A 24,360-nucleotide genomic window follows, 5' to 3' on the forward strand; every position below is an offset into this window, starting at 1 on the left:
GTAGGTTTGATCGTTCTAAAATGCTTTGGGTCTCTGGCTCCTGATCCCTCGGAGTCTTTTCCACCCAGTTGTTTAACTTTTGTTTGGGATGTCTACCTCATCCTTCCGGTTGCTTAGCTGAAACCCCAGCATCATTCTTGACCTTCATGTCCCGGCATCTGTCCCATCCTGCAGCAGGTTGTTTCTACCGAAACTGTTCGGAATAGGACCCCTCGCCCCTTCTGTGGGTGCCTCCCCTAGTCCAGGCAGCTATCTCCTGGTGGGCGTGTGAGTGCGGGGATCTGCCCGCCGCGCTCCCTGATTCTAGTCGTGACCCTCTTGGACTCTGTTCACAGAGAAGCTACAGGGATCCTCGCCTTCCAAATGTGAAGCCATCACAGGTCTCCGCTGCTCCGTTCCCTTCACTGGCCGCATCTCCCCCGCAGATCAGCAGGTCTTCACACAGACCAGCAATGCTCCTTGGCTGTGCCTTCAGCATTCTAGGTGCTCCGAATTAGGGCCCTGTGGCCTGTCCTCACTGCCCTGGGTGCTCTGTCCCGTGCAGCTCCGGGCTGACGCCCTCCTCACCTTCACGTCTTCCCGAAGCTCATATTCTCCCCTTCCGTACCCATGCAGCTGGCCCCCCACAGACCCATACTCACGAAATTCCTTTCCTGCTCTCTTCTCCACCCCATTCCGTGCCGTCTGAAATACAGTAGAAGGTACAAACGTATTGTTTTCGATTCCTGTCTCACCCGTCTTGGGGGGCGGTGACCTGGCCTCAGGCGTCCTAGTGCTGCCTCTGGGGTGCCGTTCGTGGGGCTGGTCACCACCCAGGCCTCCCCAGGTTCTCGGGGTGGAGACGTAGCCCCGTAATAGGTGCAGGGGCGGGGTTCTGGAGGAGCCAGTGGAATGCGAGATCTGTCATGCGACCATGCGACTCTGTTTCCAGAATTTACTGGACACCTGGCGGGTTGGAAAGCGGCCCAGGAGGAGTCCGTGCGGGCAATTCAGTCAGACCCCACGGGGGAGCTCTGGAGGGTGGACTTGCTACTTAAAAGTTTGTCCCAATGTGAGGTAAAAGAGCTGAGGTTTTGGATGCTGTCCCTCTCCGGGGGCTGAGCAGGACAGTCCCCTCTGCGGCCCTTCCAGCTCTGCTCTTACCAGTAACACAGCTCCGGGAACAGCTGGAAAGGGGCTCCGCAGAGAGGAAACCCCAGGCAGGGGCGGCATGACGGCCAGCAAGTGGACAGGGTCCTGGAAGACGGGGGCAGGGTCCTCCCTGAGCCACCAAACCTCCCTTCTGTCCCTTTTCAAGCAATAATTATCTCTCCAGGGCGCCTGGGGGGCTCAGTCAGGTGAGCGCCCGACTCTCGGGTCGGCTCAGGACATGATCTCAGGGTCGCGGGACCTAGTCCCGAGTCTGGCTCCACACTCAGTGTGGAGTCTGCTTGACATTCCCTCTCCTGCCCCTCCCCCCACTCATGTGCTTCAAACAAGTGAAGGCGAAGTCTCATTAGAGTGACATTCCACTAAGATAGTGGTCTTGACCACAAAGACCAGAGCAACTGCGGTGGCGGGGTAAGTAGGGGCACACATCTCACGGCTGTTCTGCCTTTTCCACTGAGGTCTGCCTGGAATCGAGGCTGGCAGAAGATGGCAAAGTGGGGGCAGGGCTCCTCACTATGCACATGGATCTCCCTCCAATGACTACGCACTCTTCATTGGGAAGGGCCGAGTGTCCCCGAGGCCCTCCAGTGTCCCCTGTATCGTAAGTGACGTGCTGTGGACATGGTGGGGGAGGGTCTGCGGCTCGGCTCTGCCTTCTTGCCCCTTGGGCCCCCTGGTCCAGCCTGCACCAAAGCCACCCTCCCTCGGGTGCAGAAAATTAAAACTAAATTTCTAAACCAAATGGCACAAAGTAGGGAAGTGATAACACTAAATGCAATTTAAGGTCAAAAGAAATACAGGAGAATTAGGAAGCTAGAAACCAAGGTGGGCGTCTGGTAAAGGGGCCAGAGCACAAGGGGCCTGGCGCTCAGATACCCTTGAGGTGAGGGTTCTCGGCCCCCGCTCCCCAGGTCAGCTCTGGGGGCCAAACTGCTCTTCTCTGGGCCAGGGGCTTGGGCTGGGATGTGCCAGGCAAAAGCAGTCATGAGGTCAGCCTCATACTTCTCAGAGGCAAGTAATCGTGTGGCTTTTTCTCCACTCTCTGCCTTTGGCCTGTCGCCCCAAACCTGAGCCCCCACCACTCTGGCTGTCCCTGCCTCGCTTCGTGGCTTGGAGATGCCGCTGACCCGGCCGCCAGAGCAGCCAGGAGCCTCGGCGGCGGAGAGGGCCTGGTGGCACGAGAGACTTGGGTTGGGGAGAGGCAGGCTGGGGCTGTCGCTTTTTAAGGTCAGTAATGACTGAGGTCTTGTTACGTGTATCGGGGAGGGTCACCAGCTTGGCCAGTGACTGGAGTCAGTTTCTGATGCAGAAAAGAGATGTCAGTGCGGTTCGGCCGAGCCGAGGCTCAAGTGCTTGCAGTCTGCGTTTCCATTGAACGTCATCACTTCCAGCAAGCAAGGGACAACTGAGGTTTGATTCCCCCTTATATGACTTTTATTAATGCTAGAAATGAAACAGTAAAAAACAAGGAATCTTTACACATCAGCACGATTATGGGTACAAGGATGGTATTAACAGGGACCGGGAAGGCCTGACGGGAGCCTTCAGTCTTGCCCCGGATCCGAAGCCACAGTCCTGCCTCTCCCGGCTCTGGCGAAGAGGGACGGAAGAGGGACCAGGACCTTCCAGGATGGCCCTGGGCCTTGGAGCCCCGCCTGCCCTGCGGAAAGCTGGACCCCGAGGTGCCTGACCTTGTGGCCTTAAGGATTTGCAGGCCTGACGTGCTGCCCTACATGACCCCTGACCTGGAGGAGCTTCCTAACGCAACGAGATGGAAGAAAATAAAGCAGAAAGGAACGATGAAGAAAACAATGTGGGATCAAGGGCCGCGCTGTCCTGCTGGCTTCCAGGAAGGCGTCCCGGCACGTGACTCATGCCCATGTCGCCCGGACCGGAATGCCATCCGAGACCACTGCCATTTTTTACAAACTCCCGGACCTCACCCTGGTCAGATTCCGAGCCCCACGGCAAAGGCATCCCCTCTGCAGGAAGGCCGGATCCGGCGGCATCGCTGTGACCTCCGGTGCCTCTTGGGAGCGGCTGCTGCCGTTAGGCTCGCGTGGCCCTGAGCCCACATGCTTTCGGGGTACCGCGCAGCAGCGGCCTTGTCGAAGTGGGGCATAGTCTCGCGCGCCCTGGAAAGGAGGGCGAAGTCATCTTCTTCAGGAATCCCGAATGCATTGCTCCCAAACAGGTTACGCTACCCGAGCGTGTACTGCTCCGTGCGGCCGCTGCTTCCAGGGGACACTCTGCAGGCAGGAGCTCTGCTGTTCACGGCAACCTGGTGAGGCTGTTCTCTTCTCTGAGCTCCAGTCTGGGGCGGTTCCTGGCACCCGGGCGTAGAGTTTGTCTGCACCGGCTTCCGTCAGGTAACCGAGAGTCTGAACCCGGGCGCCCGCACAGGGCAGGTACCATTGAGGAGAACCGACAGCCCTGGCTTCCGGTCTGAGGCCCTGTGACTCCCTGCAAGTCACACTGGGACGAAGGCCGCTCCTCCCCGGCTCTGGCCTGTGTGTTGGGACGCGGCCCTGGCTGCGGGGAACAGGGGCCTTCTCATTTCCCTGTGCAGGCTCATTAAGGGGCCCTTATATCATTTAAAGTGGCCAAGAATTTCTCCCCACTTTCCTCCAGAAAGGAAATGAGGTGACCACGTCCTACTGCTTTGAACGTCAAGTACTTGAATGGTCTGAAAGGCCCAGACTGACATTTACTTACCTTTGGGGCACTGTGAACCCCGAACCCCTACAGCAAAGCCTATAAGCTCTGACCGGCCCTGACTGTCATCCACCTGCCTGCTTAGCCAGTCCACCATCCCACAAGACACCACGCCAGGAAGAAGGGCAGGCCAGGATCTGCTTAATTCGGCAGGTGCTGAGAAGAATCAAGAAGAGCCATTATGTCAAACCCCATGCCTGACTGAGACTTTCATCTGGGTCCACCAAGGAAGGGGTGACATGATGCCCTCACGACAAACTAGAACCATTTGGTTTCTGGACTGAGTCATCACTAAAACAGAAAGGAAAATTCACTGGGAAATTTGAGAATGGAACTCATTGTTTTCTGCTGTGTTGTGCTGTGTTTGTCTTCTGGCCATAGCTACCTATCACTCAAAAGCTTGAGTCCAGCACAGGACAGCCAGGGATGATTCGTGCCTTCCCAAGGGGACAAAAAATTCTGTCAGCATTAGCCAGCTCACGGGAAACACACTGCAAGGGCGCCACGTGATCCAAGAACGGATTTCACAGTGATCGTCAAAGAGGTATTTCGAACGGGAGCTTCCCATATGAACACCACACAGAAAACCGGCCTGGACATGCGCGCTGTTCACGTCAGAAAGCACCTGCTCCAAGTCGCAGGAAAGGGAGAAGCGACGACTCATCTTGTGTCCGCACGTGTTCCCTAGTCTCCAAGGGTGACCGAACGCGTAGGCTTCATCGCAGTCCTCAGAGGCAGTGGCATGAGCCTGCGATGGGTAGCCTGGCCAACTCTGTTGCAGGCCTCACTCTGTGACGGACCTGAGGCAGAATTCCTTCTTCTGGTTCTGTTCTCTTGCCTTCGCGGTGGGGCAACAGTCTCTGCCAAACCTGGCTTCTGAGGTGTTTTAGGAAAGAGGTGAGATGGTGTGTGTGAAGACGTGCTCACAAAGGCCAGCAGCCGTGGCAGAGCCAGCCAGCCAGTGTCGTCTGACGTGCTCCCCCTGGGGCCCGGGGCTGACCGCCCCCGTCACTTGAACTGCCTTTCTCTGGAGACAGGAACGATTTATCTGGGAAGCGTGCAGATGCTGCCACAACCTCTGGCTTTCATCCCCTCAACCGCATCTTCGGCGGCTGGGATGGGAAGCACAGAAGAGGGGTCAGAGTTTTCAAACCTGAGGGTCAAGTCATTGTGTCTGGTGCCAGTAATGGCTCTGATCTGCCCTCCAGGTGCTCTGCCAGAGAGATTCCGAACCAAACTTTGTGGAAAATACACTCCCAAGCTTTGTTTTTGATCGTTCCTACCCTGCCTGAATGGAATTCTCTGCATTCTCATCCACAGCTCTGGAATCTTCCATCGCTGCCTCTTACGTCAGTGGAGCCAACTGCAAGCGTCCCAGAGGCCGTGGGCCAGCGTGGCCAGGGAAGGCCACCGCCGGGACGGGCAGGGATGGGCGCGGGTGCTGGGAGATGACCCCCTTGTCCCCCTTCAGCAGGCACAAATCCATCCTCTCTCCCAAAGGTTCTCGGCAAGCTCACGGCAATCACAGCTTCTCTCTGGCTCATGACCGGCTTCGCCCATCACTGCAGTTCTGGCAGAGCAGCTCCGCGCCTGCGCCGAGCTCGCCCGCCCGCGCCTCACACTTTGGACTGCCGCTCGTCTGTCCACTCCTGCCTCGTGCTCTGGAGGGCCTGGGTCTTCCGCTCGTCCACCTGCACGTAGTCGACTCTGTGCTCTTCCGAGACGAGAAGCTTCTGGAGGGGGGAACAGAAAGGTTTTCATTACGTGGACTGAAAACAAATCAGGCAAATGTCAGGCCTCTGGCGTAGCTTACAGGGCCCTGAGATGCTGCCGCCCCTTCCTCCCGTGCCACGCCCTGTGCAGGCCTTGCACTTGGGGGCCCCCAAACGCCTCTGCTGCCCGGCTCCCGTGGACCTTGCAGCGGCCCACCGCACGCTGAGTGCCAGCGACATGGGCCGACCGGACACGCACCACACCCAGCGCGAGCCTCAGCCGGTGGCGGCTTCTCCTGGGCCCTGCACGGAAGACGGCCCGGGCCGCGAGCAACAGCGACAGAGGCCTCTGCCATCGTGAGCCACTAAGGTGTGGGGCTCGTCTGTCTGCACTGACTGCAGGGCCTGCCTGCACCGACTGCCGCGCTCTTCTGCACTTGCTGGGCTCCCCCTCCTGATGGGCTTTTCTGGAATCCCAGTTCAGGCTTCGGGAATGAAAGAAGGTAAAGGAGAAGCGGAAGTTCATTTGGCAAATGGAAGATCTTCCAGATTTGTTCCCCTGCACGCGTGCGTGCGTGCACACACGCACGCGCACATGCACACGCATACTGGACTCGTACTGCATGCGCTGCTCGGCTAAACTGCTTTTCTCATCAAACGATGCACGTTGTGAGGCGCGTCTTTTGTTGCTTCACGCCCGGCGGCCGCTGACTCGGCTGCCTCTCCCGACCGGGCTCGCGGGAGGTGCAACGGTGCCGAGCCGCACTGTACAGACCAAGGCACCGTGTCGGCGGCCCAAACCGGCCACGTGAGGCCCTTCGCCGACGGGTCCGGTTTCCACGGGAGAGTCTTGTCGGCCCCCAGGGTCTAGCCAAACCGCGCCAGTCCTCCCGCCCAGACGCTTCCCGGGACCTTCCGCAAAGACGCACGGCCGGCGCCCCTGGAGCTCGGAAGGGAAGGGCGGCCGCGGGCGGCTCTCGGCCGGGCCCTCCTACCTGCTGCGCGGGCGCCGGCGACGCCGAGTTGAAGTCCAGAGCCAGGTAATCCAGGCCGGATTTGCTCGCCCACGCCAGGGCGCCGCCGCTCAGCGAGGGCGCCGCTCTGTGAGTCTGGAAAGCAACAGCACAGGACTCGGGTCAAGGGTTAAGGGGCCGGCGGGGCTGCCCCAGCGAACCAGGCGAGTCTTGTCTGCACCTGCGCCCCGGCCGCCCAGAGCGGCCCCCGTCCGAGTGACAGCTGCCATGAGACACAATGTGGACGGTCCAGCTTTCACGCCAAGTTCTGTCAGCCACCATGGAAAGAGCCAGCCAAAACCTCCCTCAAGAAGAAAACTGCTAATAAGAATAGGCCAGGCCCAGGACACCTCAGACACTAAATCTGCAAAAGACCGATCACGTTTATTCGAGTTCTAGTGAAGGGGCCGCCAATGCACTCAAAGACACTTTACACAACACCAGCAGCGTGACACGGGCGACACACAGCCGTGCACTCAACACTCAGCCTCAGGAGCCGCCGTTGCTCTTCTACAACCTCCTTTTCCTCACAAGAGACTACGCACTCTGCTGACCTTGGCACTGACCACTGTTTTCGAATACAGTTCGGGCAGCGAGGAAGTACCCTGAAATCACACACCTCACTTTTGCCTGTTTTCAACTGTTGTCAACACAGACACAGACTACGTATTTTGGGGGACTCCCCGTGTTGCCCCACACTCGCCCCTCCTGAGGCACAGCCGTCCCGAGAAATTTCTAGGCTGTGGGCCCGGGAACGGCAGGCTTGGCCCACAGGATGGGGCACCAGTGACGTGACCATCCGACACACTTGGCGGGAGGCTCCAAGCTTTCCGCTCTCCATCCTTTACCCTAACCCAGGCAGGAAGATCGGCGTTTCTAGTTTCCCTGCCTCATTTGGGGGAAATGGCATCTTCCTGTGCTCTGCTCTTCCGTGCCCTCGACACTGAATTGGTCACCTTTTCATATGTTCAAGGACCATCGATTTTTCTCTCTGCTGTGAATTCTGTTCAGGTTTGCTTTTGTTTTGCTAAGTTTTATATGGAAGTCCCTGCTTTTTTTCTAATTTTCCACAGTACTTCCTCATATATCCTGGACAGCAATTGTTCCTTGGTCTATAGTTGTTCCTTCTTTTTATGGCATTCTCTCTCCTTTTTCAAAAGAGATTTTATCCATTTATTTGACAGAGACAGAGAGGGAGAGGATAAGCAAGGGGAGCCACAGAGGCAGAGGGAGAAGCAGACCTACTACCAAGCAGGGAGCCTGATGCGGGACTCGATCCCAGGACCCCGGGATCATAACCTGAGCCGAAGGCAGATGCTTCACCGACTGAGCCCCCCAGGTGCCCCTATGGTATTTTCTAAATGAAGAGTTGTTCCCACTTTTAATGTAATATTTTCCCGAGTGGCTTGTTTTTGTATTTTAAGGAACCCTTCCTATGCTGAAGTCATAACTTGTTGCCCCATATTTTCTCCTAGAATTATAAAGTTTTGCCCTTCACATTTAAGTAATCATCTACCCTGAGCTGATTTTAACCAATGGTGGTGAAAAAGGGATACAATCCATTCCTTTTTCGTTGTTTTTACCCCACAGGGACAACCACCCTGTCTTCTGCGACACAAGCTCTAGTCACGTATTGCGTTCTCGTATGTGAATAGATGTCGACTTCTATCAAATACTTGCTCTGCATCTAATGAGATAATCACATCATTTTCTCCTTTAATATATTAATGTGCTTGATTGACTTAATAGAGTCTTTTAATTCAGAGTCATTACAGCTCATCTCTCAGAGAATATGGAGGGCCCTTGTCGCAATGAACACAGGGAAGCCTTGCTCACTACACGGTACTCCAGAAACGAATATAACACTGTACGTTAACTAATTGGAATTAAAATTAAAACTTTAAAAAAAGGTAGTAAACGTTTCCCCTTCCAGCATAGTTTTTGTTTCCTCTGATCTGTTTTGGTCTCTACCCTTCATGCCAGAGTTTTCCTGAAAGGTCTGATGAGGACATTGGCTGTCTGCTCGTATGTAAGAGTCAAAGCCCCAAAAGTCAACTGGAAGCTTTGAGTACATTGGTGGTGCTTGTCCACTGTGGGGTTCACTGCAGGGTAATCCTACTGGATGTTCTTCTTGAGTAACCCTCAGTGTCAGGACCTCGGTCTTCCTTGGGCTGCTCAAATAGCCCACGGCACTATCTTCCAATCTCCAGGACTTGGTTGCAGAGGTCTGATTGTCAACGCTGTGGAAAAGAGGAGCTAGGGAAAAGGTTCGGGAGTGGCTCTCATATTTACCTAATCACCCCGTGTTTAGTATTTAGTATTCTTGGTCAAACGGGTCTAATGTCTCTCCCCACCAGTTCAGAGAGCCCCTGTTTTACTCTCTCTAGAGACTACACTTCAACTTTTCTGTAGAGACAAGAGGTCCTAGTGGCCCACCTCCATGCAGTGAGGGAGAGGCACTGTAAGATTTACCTGCTGCTTAGGCGGGCTTTGGATCACTAGCCATTCTTTTCCTTTCCCTTCAGCCCTACTTCCAGAACCATGCACCATGAACACTTCCTGAACATTTTAGGTACTCTGTAGTATATTCTGCCTCTCCCTGACCCCCCGGTATATTTAGGATTTAACTTTCTTAGGTCTGATAAGTCATTTACCACACACTCATCTGCTTTCCAGTTTCCAGTGTCACTACTATTATCTTCTCCAATTCTCTATACCCTTATGGGTTTATGCCTTCACCAAATCCCTTTACTGAAAATTTAGAGGCTCTTTTGGGATGGATCTGCCATCTTTACGGAGATGTCCATGAACAGATTCTGGAATGTTCAATCCACTTTGCATACCTGGGATAAATTCAACTTGTTTGTGTATATTCTCAGCGTTTCACAGTGCTGGATTTATTTTGCTCAAATTTTCTGTAAGGCTTCTTTCCTAACAACTTCATCGAGCCGTAATTCCAGACCACACAATACTCCCATTTAACGTGGACAGTGCTGCAGGGCTCGGCATGTGTCCATATCTGTGCAATCACGGTCTCAGTGAATCTTAGGACATTTTCATCAGCCCCGAAAGAAATCTGCACCCCTCAGCTGTCATCCACAGTCTCACCATCTCCTCTCTAATCTACTTTCTGTCTCTGCACACTTGCTATTCCAGACATTTCATACCAGTGCAGTCACACAGTATATGTCTTTTCTCTTCCTCGGCAAGTGTCGTTCCACTGTACGGCTGCAGAGCATGTCACTGGGTGGCTAGACCACGTTTTATTTACTGAGTCAACAACTGATGAACATTTGGGCTATTTTCACTTTGGGGCTCTTAAGAAAGTGCTGCTGGCGTGCCTGGGTGGCTCAGTATGTTGAGCATCTGCATTTGGTTCAGGTCATGATCCCAGGGTTCTGGGATCGAGCCCCACATTGGGCTCCCTGCTCAGGGGGGAGCCTGCTTCTCCCTCTGCCTCTGCTTGCCACTGTGCCTACTTGTACTCTCTGTCAAAAAAAAGTGCTGCTATGAACATTCGTGTACAAAATTTGATTGGAAATATACTTCTTTAGGATATTTTAACTTATGTCAATGAGTAAAATTGGTCTGTAATTTTGTACCTATGTTATCACTATTTGTATCAAGTTACTTTAGCCTTATAAAATAAGGTGGGTAATTTTTTTCCATTCCCTGGAGGCACTTATATAAGATTGTAATGATCTCTTCTGTTTGGTAGAAAGTGCACAGTTGTTGGGGGCTCATGACCCTTTGCAGTTGTCCCTACTGAGATCACTCAGGTTCCTATTTCCACTTCAACATGTTTTTAGATATTTTCTGATAATTTGCCTATTTTTACCAAAGTTGTCAAATTCATAATATTCTTTTATGGCATCAACCTCTGGCATATTTGCAATTTACCTCCTTTACATTTTTAATATTCTTTATTTATATATTTATTTAATATCTTTATTTATCCATTGCTTTTTCTTGATTAGTTATGTTGAATTTTAGTCTTTTCTTTTTAAAAATATTTATTTGACAGAGAGAGAGAGAGAGTACGCAAGCAGGGGGCACGGCAGAGGGAGAAGCACACTCCCCGCAGAGCAGGGAGCCAATGCCCAGTTCAAAACCGGAACCTTGAGATCACAACCTGCGCAGAAGGCAGAGGCTTAAAAGACTGAGCCACCCAGGTGCCCCCACCAAGTTTCGAATTTCATCCCAATTTTCATTTCTATTTGTTCTAAGTGGTCTTTTCTAATTTGCCCTGTCATTTTTTTAAAAGGGGGCACGGGGCTCAATCCCAGGATACCGGGATCATGACTGAGCTGAAGGCAGATGCCCGACAACCAGCCATCCAGGCACCCTGGTCAGATTTTACTGGCAGGTTGTTAGACTAACTTTCAACTCATCTTATTTCTTTAAATATATCAAACATAATTATATTATATTCAAAATCCAATTATTTCCAGTAATGGCTTACTTCTGTATTTGATTCTATTGTTTGTAATTTGTATCAATTCTCAGGATTTGTAATTCCTTGGCCTTTTCGGTTCCAGAGATTCCCCTTCCTTTCTTGTCAGTTGAGTTTTGTTTTTTTTACTATATGTGCTGCCGAAGCGAGCACTTTGAGTTTTGTTTTTAAAAAATATATTCTCTATCATTTTAAGATATTTTATGTGGTGGTATGTGATTTTCATGGTAGCTTGCCTACAGAAGTGCCCTATCAAATTAAAAAAACAGAACAAATGTTGCTCCACTTCCTTTTTTTAAGATTGTATTTTTAGGTAATCTTTACACCTTACATGGGGCTCAAACTCACAATCCCAAGATCTAGAGCTGCATGCTCTAGCAAATGAGCCAACCAAGTTCTACTTCTCATGTTGGATTAAATAATTTTTTTAAAGATCTTATTTACTTATTTGACAGAGATCACAAGCAGGCAGAGAGGCAGGCAGAGAGAGAGGAGGAAGCAGGCTCCCTGCTGAGCAGAGAGCCCGATGCGGGGCTTGATCCCAGGACTCTGAGATCATGACCCAAGCCGAAGGCAGAGGCTTTTAACCCACTGAGCCACCCAGGCGCCCCTGGATTAAATAATTTTGACCCCTCTTTCTGCAAAGAACAGTATTTCATTTTTGGTAGAATCTGAGGAACTGTTTCTAAAAGTGTATGGGAAAAGAAAGGACCAAAAATAGCCAAAGACACCTTGAGGAAGATCAACAAGCAGGACTTACTTTCCTCGGTATTGAGATTTATCAAGCTGCAGTAACCAGCATGGTGTGCTAGTGTCCAAAGACAGACAGGTAGCCCAAGGGAACAGATCTGAGAGACCAGAAGAAGGCTCGATTTATGGCAAAGATGGCGCTGCAGAAGTGGCAAATTATAGTAATTTAAAATAAATGGTGATAGATCAGTTAGAGAAACATATCGAGGAAAATGAAACTTGATTCCCACCTGCAATCATACACAGAAGTTAATTCCAGGTGCACTGCAGACCTAATTATGAAATGTACAAGTATAAAGCTTCTGACAAGTAACCAAAATTTACCCAAGATTTCACAGATCATGTTAATGGTCCTTCAACTATTAAAGAAACTGAAGTCATCCACATGGTTTCACTGATACATTTACCAAAAAACTTAAAGAATAAATAACACTAATTCTACACAATCTGTTCCAGAAAATAGAGGAGGAGAGAACACTTCCTGAGGATCCCAACATTACCTATAACAAAACAAGGCAAAGACACTATGAAAAATCCACAGATTGATACCCATCATGACCATGGATACAGTATCCTCAACAAAATGTTAGCAAATCAAATCCAGCAATACATCAAACGAATACTACACCATGACCAAATGGGTTTTATTCAGTGAGTACATGACTGACTCAATATTCAAAAATAAACCAGGAGAGTCCACAATATTTACAGTCTAAAGAAGAAAACGAAACGATCATATCAATGAACACTGAATAGTGAGACTGAATGGAACGGAGACAAAGAAATTCATTTCACCACAGGTGTGTGACATTGCATTCAAGTCGTCAGGCTGGTGATAAAGCAAGTGAAAGAATGAAGGAGCACAGAGATGGAAAAGGAAGGAACAAAACACTGTATTTACAGATGAGACGATCATGTAAACAGAAAACCTCAGGGAATGTAAAGAAAATAAACCTCCCATATCTAATAAGGGAATTCGGCAAAGTCGCAGGACACAAGGCCAACACACCACAATCATATTTGTATATACTGCCAATGGACAACCGAGAGCTGAAGTTACAAAAATGCCATTTACAATAGCTCCAAAAGGTGAAATACACAGGTAGAAATCTAATAAAACATGATAACATCTATATGTTAAAATTATAACATTCTGAGGAAAGAAATAAAGAAAATCTGAATAAATGGAGACACACCATGTTCATGAATTAGAAGATCGGCTTAGGGTAAAGGTGTCAGTTCTCCTCAAATTTATTCATAGATTTAACACAATTCCAGTCAAAATCGTATCAGGATATTTTGTTAGATAATGAAAAGCTTATTCTAAAATTTATATGGAAAGGCAAAGGCGGGGGCACCTGTGGGGCTCAGTCAGTTAAGCGTCTGCCTTCAGCTCAGGTCATGATCCCCGGGTCCTGGGATTGAGCCCCGCATCAGGCTCCCAGCTCTTAAATAAATAAAGTCTTAAACAAAAATAAAACGAAAGGCAGAGGGGGCAGAATAACAACCAAAAACTTTTTTTTTTAAAATATTTTATTTATTTGACAGAGAGAAATCACAACTAGGCAGAGAGGCAGGCAGAGAGAGAGAGAGGAGGAAGCAGGCTCCCCGCAGAGCAGAGAGTCTGATGTGGGGCTCGATCCTAGGACCCTGGGATCATGACCTGAGCTGAAGGCAGAGGCTTTAACCCACTGAGCCACCCAGGCGCCCCCAACCAAAAACTTTTTTAACCAAGAATGAGATTCGAGAAAATACACTTCTAATTTACTATAAAGCTTCAGTCATCAAGACTGTGGTATAGACAAAATGACAGACACACAGATGAGTGAATCAAAATATGAACACTACCAAAATATGCCCAAATGATGGTTTACGAAAGGGCAAAGGCAATTCAATGAAGAAAAGATTGTCCTGTCAATAAATGATACTGGAGCACCATCTTTGACATGGTAACAATCAGTCAATGAAAGAAGTCAACATATGTATAAAAAAAGAAAAAACTCGAGGCACCTGGGTGGCTCTGTGGGTTAAAAGCCTCTGCCTTCGGCTCAGGTCATAATCTCACGGTCTTCGGATCAAGTCCCGCATCTGGCTCTCTGCTCGGCGGGGAGCCTGCCTCCTCCTGTCTCTCTGCCTGCCTCTCTGCCTACTTGTCATCTCTTTCTCCGTGTCAAATAAATAAATAAATCTTTAAAAAAAAAAGGAGAAGAAGAAACTCAATGAATTCTGCTTAATCAACAGGGAATAATGTCTCTGCTGCTGGCCGTAGCAACACTTTCCTAGATACGCCTCCTGAGGCGAGAGAAATAAAAACAAAAATAAACTATTGGGACTACATCAAAATAAAAAGCTTCTGCACAGCGAAGGAAACAATCAACAAAGTTAAAAGGCAACCTACTGAATGGGAGAAGGTATTTGCAAAATATGTAAAGAATTTCTTATACGACTCAACACCCCAAAAACAAATAATCCAATTAAAAAACAGGCAGAAGACATAACAGACATTTCTCCAAAGAGGACATCCAGACGGCCAATACACACATGAAAAGATGCTCATCGTCGCCAGTCATCAGGGAGATGCAGACCAAAACCACAATGAGATGCCATCTCATACCAGTCAGCACGGCTAAACTCAACAACACAAGACAGGCCTGGCTACCTCAGTTGGTAGAGCATGTGACTCTTTTTTTTTCTTTAAGATTTTATTTATTTGACAGAGAAAGAGAGAGATCACAAGTAGGCAGAGAGAAAGGAGGAAGCAGGCTCCCCGGGGAGCAGAGAGCCTGATGCAGGGCTCGATCCCAGGACCCTGAGATCATGACCTGAGCCGAAGGCAGAGGCTTAACCCACTGAGCCACCCAGGCGCCCCGCATGTGACTCTTGATCTCAGGGTTGTAAGTTCAAGCCCCACACTGGGTGCAGAGACTACTTAAAAAAAAAATCCACAGTGAACAACAAGTGTTGGCCAGGATGTGGAGAAAAGGGAGCCCTTGTGCATTGTCGTTGGGAAGACAAACTGGTGCAACCACTCTGGAAAACAGCGTGGAGGGTCCTCGAAAAGCTAAACACAGAACTACTCTATGACCCAGTAATTGCACGACCGAGTATTTCCCCAGAAAATGTGAAAACATTAAGTCAAAGCGATCCCTGCCCCCAACATTGAGAGCAGCGGTGTCACCACAGCCACGTGACGGCAGCAGCCCAAGTGTCCATGGACGGACAAATGGATAAAGATGTGGTGTGCGTGTGCACGCGTGCACACACACACGCACGCACACGGAATATTATTTGGCCATCAAAAAAGAATAAACCCTTGCCATTTACAACATCATGGATGGAGCTAGAGAGAATCATGCTAAGTGAAATAAGCCAGTCAGAGAAAGACAAACAGCACACAATTTCACTCATATGTGGAATTTAAGAAACGAAACAGATAAGCAAAGGAAAAAAACAAAAAGAGGCAAGCCTAGAAACACTGTTAACTATAGAAAACACACCAATGGTCACCACAGGGGAGGTGGGGAAGGGGAAGGGGTAAAGAGGCGATGGGCATGAACGAGGGCACCTGTGGTGCCGAGCGGCAGGTGTTGTGCAGAAGTCCTGAGTCACTACATCGCACACTGAAAACTGCTACTGCACTGTATGTTGACTCTACTGGTATTTGAGTAAAAACAAATAAATTTGGCTTAACCAAATTAAAAACCTTTGCTCTGCAAAAGACAGAAGAGAATGAAAAGGCAAGTTCCAGATGCAAGAGAATATTTGTGCCAGTCACGTACCCATCAGGTGACTCGTACACAGAATACGTAAAGAGCTCTCAAAACCCAGTGTAAGAAAACAAACAGCCCAACTGAAACTTGGGCAAAAGGGTCTGACAGATAGATACTCCACCAAAGAAGACACACAAATGCCTGATAGACACACAAAATTAAGTCTGACCCCATTTGCTGTTAGGGAAATAGGTGTTAAAATGACAACGAGATACCACTACCTACACATTAGAAGGTCTAGGGTAAAAACAAACAAGAAAACCACGGACCAAGGACACTCCCAAGGCGTGGCCGGCGCTCTCACAAACAGCTGACAGCTCGTGTGGCCATGACCGTGACAGCAAGGCTTGGGCAGTACCCCGCAGAGTCAAACCTACAACAGATGACCCCGTTAAACCTAGCTGACGACCCAGAAATCTCACTTCTAGGTCCTTATCCTAGAGGAGGAGGCTTCAACAATGGCATTCTTGACTTTTGGGGTCAGATCATTCCTCATCGTGGGGAGTTGTCCTCTGCACTGGAGGGCATGCAGCAGCCCCCCTGAACCGCACACCCCTAGGCCAGCTTCTGGTAACTGACAATGTCTCCAGACATTGCCAAGTATCCCTTAGGGGGCGAAATCACCCCCCGGTAGAGAACCACTGCTCTAGCGAAATGAAAACTTGGGGAATGCCAACAGATGCCCACAGAATCTGTAAAAGGCCCTCAAGATCAGGAACAAGGCAAGGCGGCCCCCTTCTGCAATTTCTACTCAACAAGTATTGGAAGTTCCAGCTATATGTAGCAGTTAGGCAAGAAAAAAGTAAAAAGGCAGCCAAACTGGGAAAGAATAAGCAAAATAATCTGTTTGTTGGCAACATGGTCTTATATGTGGAAAACTCTAAAGAGTCCATGCAAAAAAATTAATAACAAACAAAAATTAAACTCAGCAAGGTTGTAGGATACAAAAATCACACCCAAAATTCAGTTGCATTTCTATACACTAACTGAACCACCTGAGAAAAGGAAATCAAGAAAATGGTATCACGGCGCCTGGGGGGCTCAGTTGGTGAATCGTCTGCCTTCGGCTCAGGTCATGATCCTGGAGTCCCTGGATCGAGCCCCGCAACCCTGCTGAGCAGGGAGCCTGCTTCTCCCTCTCCCTCTGCCTGCTGCTCTGCCTACCTGTGCCTCGCTCTCTCCATCAAATAAATAAATAATCTTAAAAAAAAGAAAACAGTATCATTTACAACAATATCAAAAAGAATGAAGAATTTGGGAGTAAATTTAACCAAAGACTTGTAATGACAACTTCAAAACATTGCTGAAAGAAAGCAAAACAGACACAAATAAATGGAAAGACATTTCCATTTATGTGTACAGATTGGAAGATTTAACACCCAAAGCAACCCAAATGTCCTCCAGTGGGTAAGGAGACAAACCGTGGCACATCCACACACTCGAACAGTGCTCGGCAGTAAAACAGAAAGAACGGCTAACGAGTGTTACAACTTGGGTGAACCCCCGAGACGTTGCACTGAGTGAAAGAAACCAGTCTCACAAGACGGCAAACTGCGATACAATTATAGCATCCGTGAGGGCCAGGGATTCGGATTGTGGGAGGGTGTGACTATGGAGACGGAGCTTGGAGGACAGCCTCGAAGTTGTGCTGTGTCCTGACTGTGCTGGTGGGTATGTGAACCTATATCCATGTTAAAATGCACAGACCCGAACACCAACAGAAAGTCTGTTTCACTGTAAGATAATCTAAATGCTAATAAGTATTATAATGTCATAACAAACCACTTAATGTGAGATTCTGAGTCTAGAATTCTACTATCAAAATCTTACAAAATGACTGAAATTACAGAATGTGGAAATACTATAGAAAAGAGATCACAGAAGTTAAAATTTTCATTCTTCTAAATTTTCTGTAATTTCACAAACAGCAAAAGAAACTAAAAGAGGATGCATAACTTTAATAGAACAAAACTTGTATCTCAGTCCCTGGCCTCAATTTTTACATTCAGATCAGACCTTGTTGTCAGAGAGAAAAGCATTAACACACACGATTACGTGCAAAATCAAATCAAACCCTATGAGTCGCGCGGCTTGTTGTGTGAATGAGTGGAAGAAGGTAACTCAAAGATGGTGCTTTCTCCACAGACACCTGCCTTCAGCCAGTGTTCCGGGCTCCAGTCTGCCCTGTCATATGGCCTCGTAATGCCCAGACAGTTGTTAACTCATGACTATCAACCTCGGCCAGAAACCAACCCGTAACTATGCTGTTAACGAAACACCAGTCTTTCTCATAACCTCAAAGGTCAGGGATGAACTGTGAGCGTCTGGAATGACTCCGCACTTGCTTCTATCAGGTTATAGGTTCACTTCCCTTTTCTGTTCTCTGGAGACAGAGCACAGCTGGGCAGTATCCTTTTAAGAGTGTTTTCTTCTAGAAGTTTCCCAAGGGCCGTGACTAAGTGTGAAAAACACTGGGAAGACCAGAGCAGATTTGTATATGAGTCACTTTCCATCTGCATATGGTTAAGGGAACCTATAGCCCAATTTTTATCCACTAGAAAGGCAACATGAAGCATTTCATTACTGCTTCACTGGACATGACCAGGTTTAGATTTTCACTTGCCTACTTAAGCTCATGCACAGGAGGGCCAGAACTGTCTTTTCAAAAGTGCATACAGCCACAGTGCCTTGAATACCGGTCTTCTACGATCTCTTTTTAAAACCTCATCGGTCAGGGCGCCTGGGTGGCTCAGTGGGTTAAGCCTCTGTCTTCGGCTCAGGTCATGATCTCAGGGTCCTGGGATCGAGTCCCGCATCGGGCTCTCTGCTCAGCAGGGAGCCTGCTTCCCTCTCTCTCTCTCTCTGCCTGCCTCTCTGTCTACTTGTGATCTCTCTCTGTCAAATAAATAAAATCTTAAAAAAAAAAAATAAAACCTCATCGGTCAAACAGACATTCTCCCTGGAGTCCCCTACAATTAAGTTGCAGAATAGGCTCGGTCCTGGCTAACGTGCTTCATAATTCCTAGAGGTGCTAAAATTCCCTCTGTCTTCAAAACCCGTGCTGCCAACAGACTCCGAGGTCAAGGGAATGGAGGGAAGAGCAGAGGGCGGGAGTGGGAGATTAACTGCTTAGTTAAAGGATGGAGATGTCAGGTCTCTATTTGCCCAGACCTACGGAAAGACCCAGTAACCCAAGTCTCCAGACGCTGAGTCACATTCACAGCCCGGGACCCTGCACTCCCCGCCACTGGGACCCCAAGTGACTCCTCCTCCGGGAAGGCTCATTAGCAATGGGGGCAGGGCCACCAGGTGGTCGGCAGAAGGGCACCCAGGATACATGCGTTTGCGCTGGACAGCCACGGAGCCGCAAACTCACTGCGATCAAACAGGACAGCACGGTCCTGGTGGAAAGAACGGTTGACATTTCCCATCCCCCATTCCACATGCCTCGACCCTGGGGGCTCCCGCCACAGCCTCAGAACGCAGGAGAGAAAAACAGCTTCGAATCGGTTAGTTGCAGGTAACCTGGCAGCACGTTCAGGTGACTGTTTCCAGACTGCAGGGGGCTTTTGGGGGCACACCAGAAGGCACACCAGGGTGAAGCACATGAGAGTGTGAAACAGACGGTTACCATGGGGATGTAGCTTCCTTCCTCTTCTCTGGAAACAGAATTGGCAAAAAATCTTGCAGAATTCATACCGTTTCTTTCTGGAGAGAGAAATCTGGTTCGATTGCTGAGAACAAAAACACAGATGAGGTCAAAGCAATGTCTTACAGCTGCTCTGAAAGCCAGCCAGGAAGTGACAGGGTCCCCGTGGGCTCTTCAGCCCTCCCCTTCCAGATACTTTTCTTCTGGCCAGAGCACTTCCCGAGGCCGCAGGGCCTGCCCAGCTTCTGCCCCATTCTGGGGCAAAGGGCTCCCAATTCTCAAGGGCTACTTCTTTCCAGACCCTCCATGTGACACAGCTCACAAGCTTTCTAGAAACAGACCAAGGCCTCGTATCATCTAGGAAAACACACACACACACACACACACACACACACACACACACACTGCTCCTTTGGGGCTCTCTTGTTTCCATTCAAAGTAACTGGCAAACGTAACGAGGTGTGGCCATTCCTCTGGTGGGATGAGAACAAGATGGCAAATCCATTTCACCCTCCTCCCAAGTCAGAAGCACAGGCCGCATCTCTCTGCAGTCATGGCTGGAAACAGAGCTCTTTGCAGAGGTCCACTTTGCAAAGTGACTGTATCCTGCGGCATGGAGAGAAGCCGGAAACTCTGGGGCCAGGCCCAAGACTCTGAAAACACAACTTCTAAAGGATGAGATGAGAGTGCAGACACATCTGCGTCCCTCTTTCTCTGCGAACTCCCTTCTCCTACTCCGCTCACAAGCCTGGGCTCCTGGAAGCCATGTTGGCCCTCCTGGCCCGTCCCCCTGGGCCACAGGTGACCGCTCAGGCTGGGGCAGAACAATTCCCTCTCCCAGGAAACGCGAGTTGGGGTTGAGAAAGAGCCTGTCTCTGCTGGTACTGGGCCTGGGGCCTGTACGTGAGCTCGGGATCTACGGTACATGTGAAGACAGAAGGCGACGTGGGAGGTGGAGAGTTCCTTGGGTTCCCAACAGCTCGTTCCTGACTTCAGCATCCTGGGACATCCAGTTATACCTTTTCCTTCGTGGTCTACAAGATATTTCTGGCTCATGATAACAAACCCCACCCCTCCTCTGACTCCAGCTACATCTCCTCAGAGGCTGAACTAAACCCAGGAGTGCCCCTGCCGGATGAGGGCCCTGTGAGCAAAGACGTACCAAGGAACAGTGCAGGTCCTGGTTACACATGCGTGTTCCCGGATGGTGGAGAGGTTTCTCAGGTCCAGGGGAGGAGGCCGTGCTACAAGACAATCCACGATATCCAGGACAGTGAGTTCTCGGGAGTTCAAGACGAAAATCATGACATTCTACTTACTTATTAGCACGTCGAGTCCAAATCAATGAGCAAGCACACTGATGATGGCTGCGAACTCACTGAGTCACCCTTCCCTACCGCACTGGTCACCTTACCCGCTGGACGTACCAACGGCGATACGCTGAGTCAACAGGCATTTGAGAACTCACTGTGTACCAGGCATGGTTCTGGGTGTCAGAAGGGACAGTGTGAGCCCGACATGTCCCAGATGGACAATGAAGTGTAAGGGGGAAGACCAGAACATTCTTCCCCATCTCTCTGCCTGGTTGGTCATCTTCAGATCTCAGCTCAAGGTCTCCTGTCTAGGAAGGCCTTCTCTGACCTCCAGACAAGGTCAGGCCCCACAGCGCGGGCTCTCGTGAGTTCTTGCATCTACCCTTCATGGCGCTCGTGGCAGTTGGCAATGATATATTCATCTGTGACGATCTGATTCTGGTCTAGACTGTGCTCTGGGAGGACGGGAATTTGCTTGGCTCATTCCTGGCAGTAGCCTTGGCATATGGAGAGCAGTTCTTGGCACCTGACCCTTACTCCACACCTCAGTGGTCCACCTCATTGAGTTGGTCATGCCTGTGTCCCTCTACCACGGCCCTGACCAGGTTCCTTTTGTTCCCTCCACTAGACCACATGGGTAGAGACTATTTGAGTCTCCTCTACACCATCAGAGCCTTGGACAGTGACTCTCACTGCTCAGTCAGTTTCCTGGGAGCCTCCGAGCTGGGGGAGGTACTGAGCTGGAAAGGCCATGTGAGTCCCACAATCTCTGGGGAGAAGGTCTCTCCTGGTGGCAGAACGGTCTGGCACTGGCCTCACTGACCAGCCAACTCGTGGCTTCTCTCCCTGCCCTCTCCTGTGGGGCCCCAGGCTCCACCCCTGCAGCTGCCCCTGGCAGCGCCCACCCTCCTGGCCCAGGGGTCCCCCTTCACACCCACCGAGTGAATCCCCAGCCCTGGGTCCATCCAACACGCTCATGCCTCTGAGCACCAGGTCTCACAGAGCTGCACTGGCCGACGCAGCCACTAGCCACACGTGGCTATTTCAACGTATATCTCTTCACATTAAATAAAACGGAATTTTCAGTCATGGGCATGAAAGGTACAGCATGGGGCAGACAGTCAAAAAAATTGTTTTTCAGCTGGACTAGCCACACTGCAAGTGTCCAGGAGCCACATTCCTATCATCACAGAAAGTTCTGTCGGATAGCGTTGCTAGAGAAAATTAATTGAGCGAAATAAAGAGAGACCTCAAAGTCACATGTCCGGGTGAAGTTACTCCTGACCAGAATGAGGGACTGTTCTCTCTGCACTACCTCAGACAGGGCTCATTCTCATATTTGGTACCGACTTGGTCACCCTCCTTCTTCCAGCTGCTTTTGAGCCGTCCTCCTCCACCTGCCACTGAAGAACCTGCTTCCTCCCCTTTCCGTCCCACCCGGTGCCCAGCCCAGCAGCACAGCCAGCAGACATGCTGGAAATGAGCTCGGACTCGAATTGAAGCCGGGGGGACCAGAACAGCCCGGCCTGGGCGGGGCCCTGGTTCCCAATTTGGGGCAAGGCCGCGTGAAGCAGCAGATTTCCCAAAGTGTGAACAGAGGTGGGAACCGACCAGAGATCGCAGTCATTGGGCCGAAGAGCTCCCGCTAATCACAGACACGTACCGGGCAAGCGGCAAGGGGCATGAATGAAGCTAGCAAGTTACTCTGACCTGCTTTTCTTTCCCTCTTCTCCTTGCTCCCTCTCTGTCCATGCTGTTCGCAGACCAGAGAAGCTGCGTGGGAACGAGGCAGAAACTTCGAGGAGCTCTGGGCTCAGAGGATCCAGACTTCCCATCGCCCCCACACACCTCTGCGGCTGGGCACGTGCAGGGCTGTGAGTGGGAAGTTGTCTATGACCAGGTCTCCCACTCGGGAATTCGTGTCCAAAGTCATTCTTGACTAACCCTAACCTCACTGTGATTACATTCCAGTCTGTTTAAATGAAGACACGCCAGGTGGGTTTCATCAATGTCACTTAGCTCTGGGCCTCTGTTAGGGAAGCAGCCAAAGATGGGCCCTCCGGAGTGACCTCGGCTTTGCAGGCTGTCTGCGGGGCCACACTGCCTTCAGTCTAACCCCCTTCTCGGCGTCCAGGGTGGCTTTCCCAGCCCTTCCCTTTCAGTCCCGGCTGCTGCTCCGCACCCTTACACTTCCCAGCCCTGTAAGATGGTTCCTCTAGTGCTTTCTTCCAGGGAGGGTCAAGAAGGACTTTTCCACGTGGCCTCAAGGACCCGTCCCCCGGCTCCCGCATGGCGCGCCCGGTCAGGTGGCTTACGTTTCCTCTGAGGCTTGAGGTCTCTGTTCACTGGGGGAGGCTCCAGGTCCGCCGGCAGCTCGGGCAGTGGGCTCGAGAGGCTTCCTGGGCTCATCGGGATGTAGTCGTCATGGCCGCAGGGGGTTCGAAGACCGGAGCCGGCCGTCTGGCGGCCCATGGGCACGTAGCCGTCCTCGGCCCCAGCTGGAGCCGTGGGGCACACGGGGGAGAAGCTGCACGGCTGCAAGAGAACAGGCAAAGAACGTCACAGCAACGGCTGAGGCGCGCTCCCGAGGGCGATGCTGGAACACGGCGGGCGGGGAGCGCGCGCACATGCTCAAGCACGGAGGAGACGCCGTAGGTCCTGATGAGTCCGACAAGGGCCTGGACAGCTCGAACTGGCAGCGTCCTTACAGGACACTAGAAGTCCAGTAGCTCCCAGACAATGCAAGCCTTAGGGGACACTGAAGGGTCCCCAGAGACTCAGTGTTGAGTCTCAAAAGACTGCGAGGGAGCACATGCTGGTCAGGCCATCTGTGGAAAGACTGAGGCTTAAAGGAACTCAAGTGCCAAACTTACCAAATTTAAACTAAGCCGCTTGTCTCGGTGCCTTAACGACTGGCCTTCTACGTCAACTGCAAGAAACAAGCCAGGGTGGTGAGAGACGCACGACAGTGTCCGGTGAGACCAGCGCACCGCAGGGCCCTGCGCTCGGCTCCAGGGAGGAAGAGAAGCGGACACGTTCGTGCGCGTGGCCTTGCTCCTCCATCTGATCCCGTCCGGCCGCGCGTCGGGACACGGTCCCCGACAGACGGAGACCAGACCGGATCTGGAAGACTCCGTATCATGGCTTCAGGTCTCTGTGAATTAGGAGGACACACGGCAGACACTTAGCACATGCCCGTGGCACACACCTCAGGAATTTCCCGAGCGTCAAGAGGAGAGCTGGAGGTCGGAAGGGAGAAGGTCTAACAGAGCCCGGGTGACGAGCAGACGAGGACGGCACCCAGACCAGCGCTTAGGGAGCCGGAGGCCTGTGATCACGGCTTTCTGGAGCAACAGCAGCCGCTCAGGCACAGGCACGGAGAAAGAGGAAAGTGGGGCTAAGCCAGGACTAGAAGCTTGTCGGAGGGATGTGACATGTCCAAAAGGCAGAGGGGTAGGGTAAGTGGACCTCGACTCAAGTGAGACGTGGTTTCTGGGAATTAGCAGCTTAGAGATGGCAGTCAAAACTCTAAGAGTAGATGCGTCTCCGTTGCAAGTGTTAAGAGCAGTTTAACTACAAAACCCTAGAGTATCCAGTCTTCACAGAATCATGAGGAAAGTCCGATACGTGCTCTCAGCACGTGGGTACCACAGAGCTGTTCCTCAAGAACCTGGAGACGCGGAAAGTCAGGTTGCCTTGGGCAAATATACTGAAGAGTCAACATCATGTTTTGGGGGGCGCAGAGACAGAAGGAGAGGGAGAATCTTGGGCTCCATGCCGAACACGTGGGCTTGATCTTACGACCCTGCCATCATAACCTGAGCTGAAACCAGGAA

General features: G+C 50.7%; 1 protein-coding gene across 2 annotated transcripts in view; it reads right to left on the reverse strand.

Moving 5' to 3' along the window:
• Positions 1-2,566: 2,566 nt before the first annotated feature.
• GAB3 (GRB2 associated binding protein 3) overlaps positions 2,567-24,360 on the reverse strand; it is a 78,498-nt gene continuing 56,704 nt past the window's right edge. Inside the window, exons 5-10 of one of the 2 annotated variants that reach the window (XM_045996179.1) lie at positions 23,398-23,453; positions 22,840-23,059; positions 20,374-20,455; positions 19,194-19,296; positions 6,572-6,685; positions 2,567-5,594 (exon numbers count right to left, since the gene is read on the reverse strand). In XM_045996179.1, coding sequence (XP_045852135.1) covers positions 5,481-5,594; positions 6,572-6,685; positions 19,194-19,296; positions 20,374-20,455; positions 22,840-23,059; positions 23,398-23,453 — 689 coding nt within the window. In that variant the 3' untranslated portion in view covers positions 2,567-5,480. Of the gene's footprint in view, positions 5,598-6,571; positions 6,686-19,193; positions 19,297-20,373; positions 20,456-22,839; positions 23,060-23,397; positions 23,454-24,360 lie in introns of both variants that reach the window. The other variant, XM_045996178.1, reaches the window with a different exon arrangement.

This window comes from Meles meles, chromosome X, assembly GCF_922984935.1.
Source record: "Meles meles chromosome X, mMelMel3.1 paternal haplotype, whole genome shotgun sequence".
In the NCBI taxonomy this organism is placed as follows: Eukaryota; Metazoa; Chordata; class Mammalia; order Carnivora; family Mustelidae; genus Meles; species Meles meles.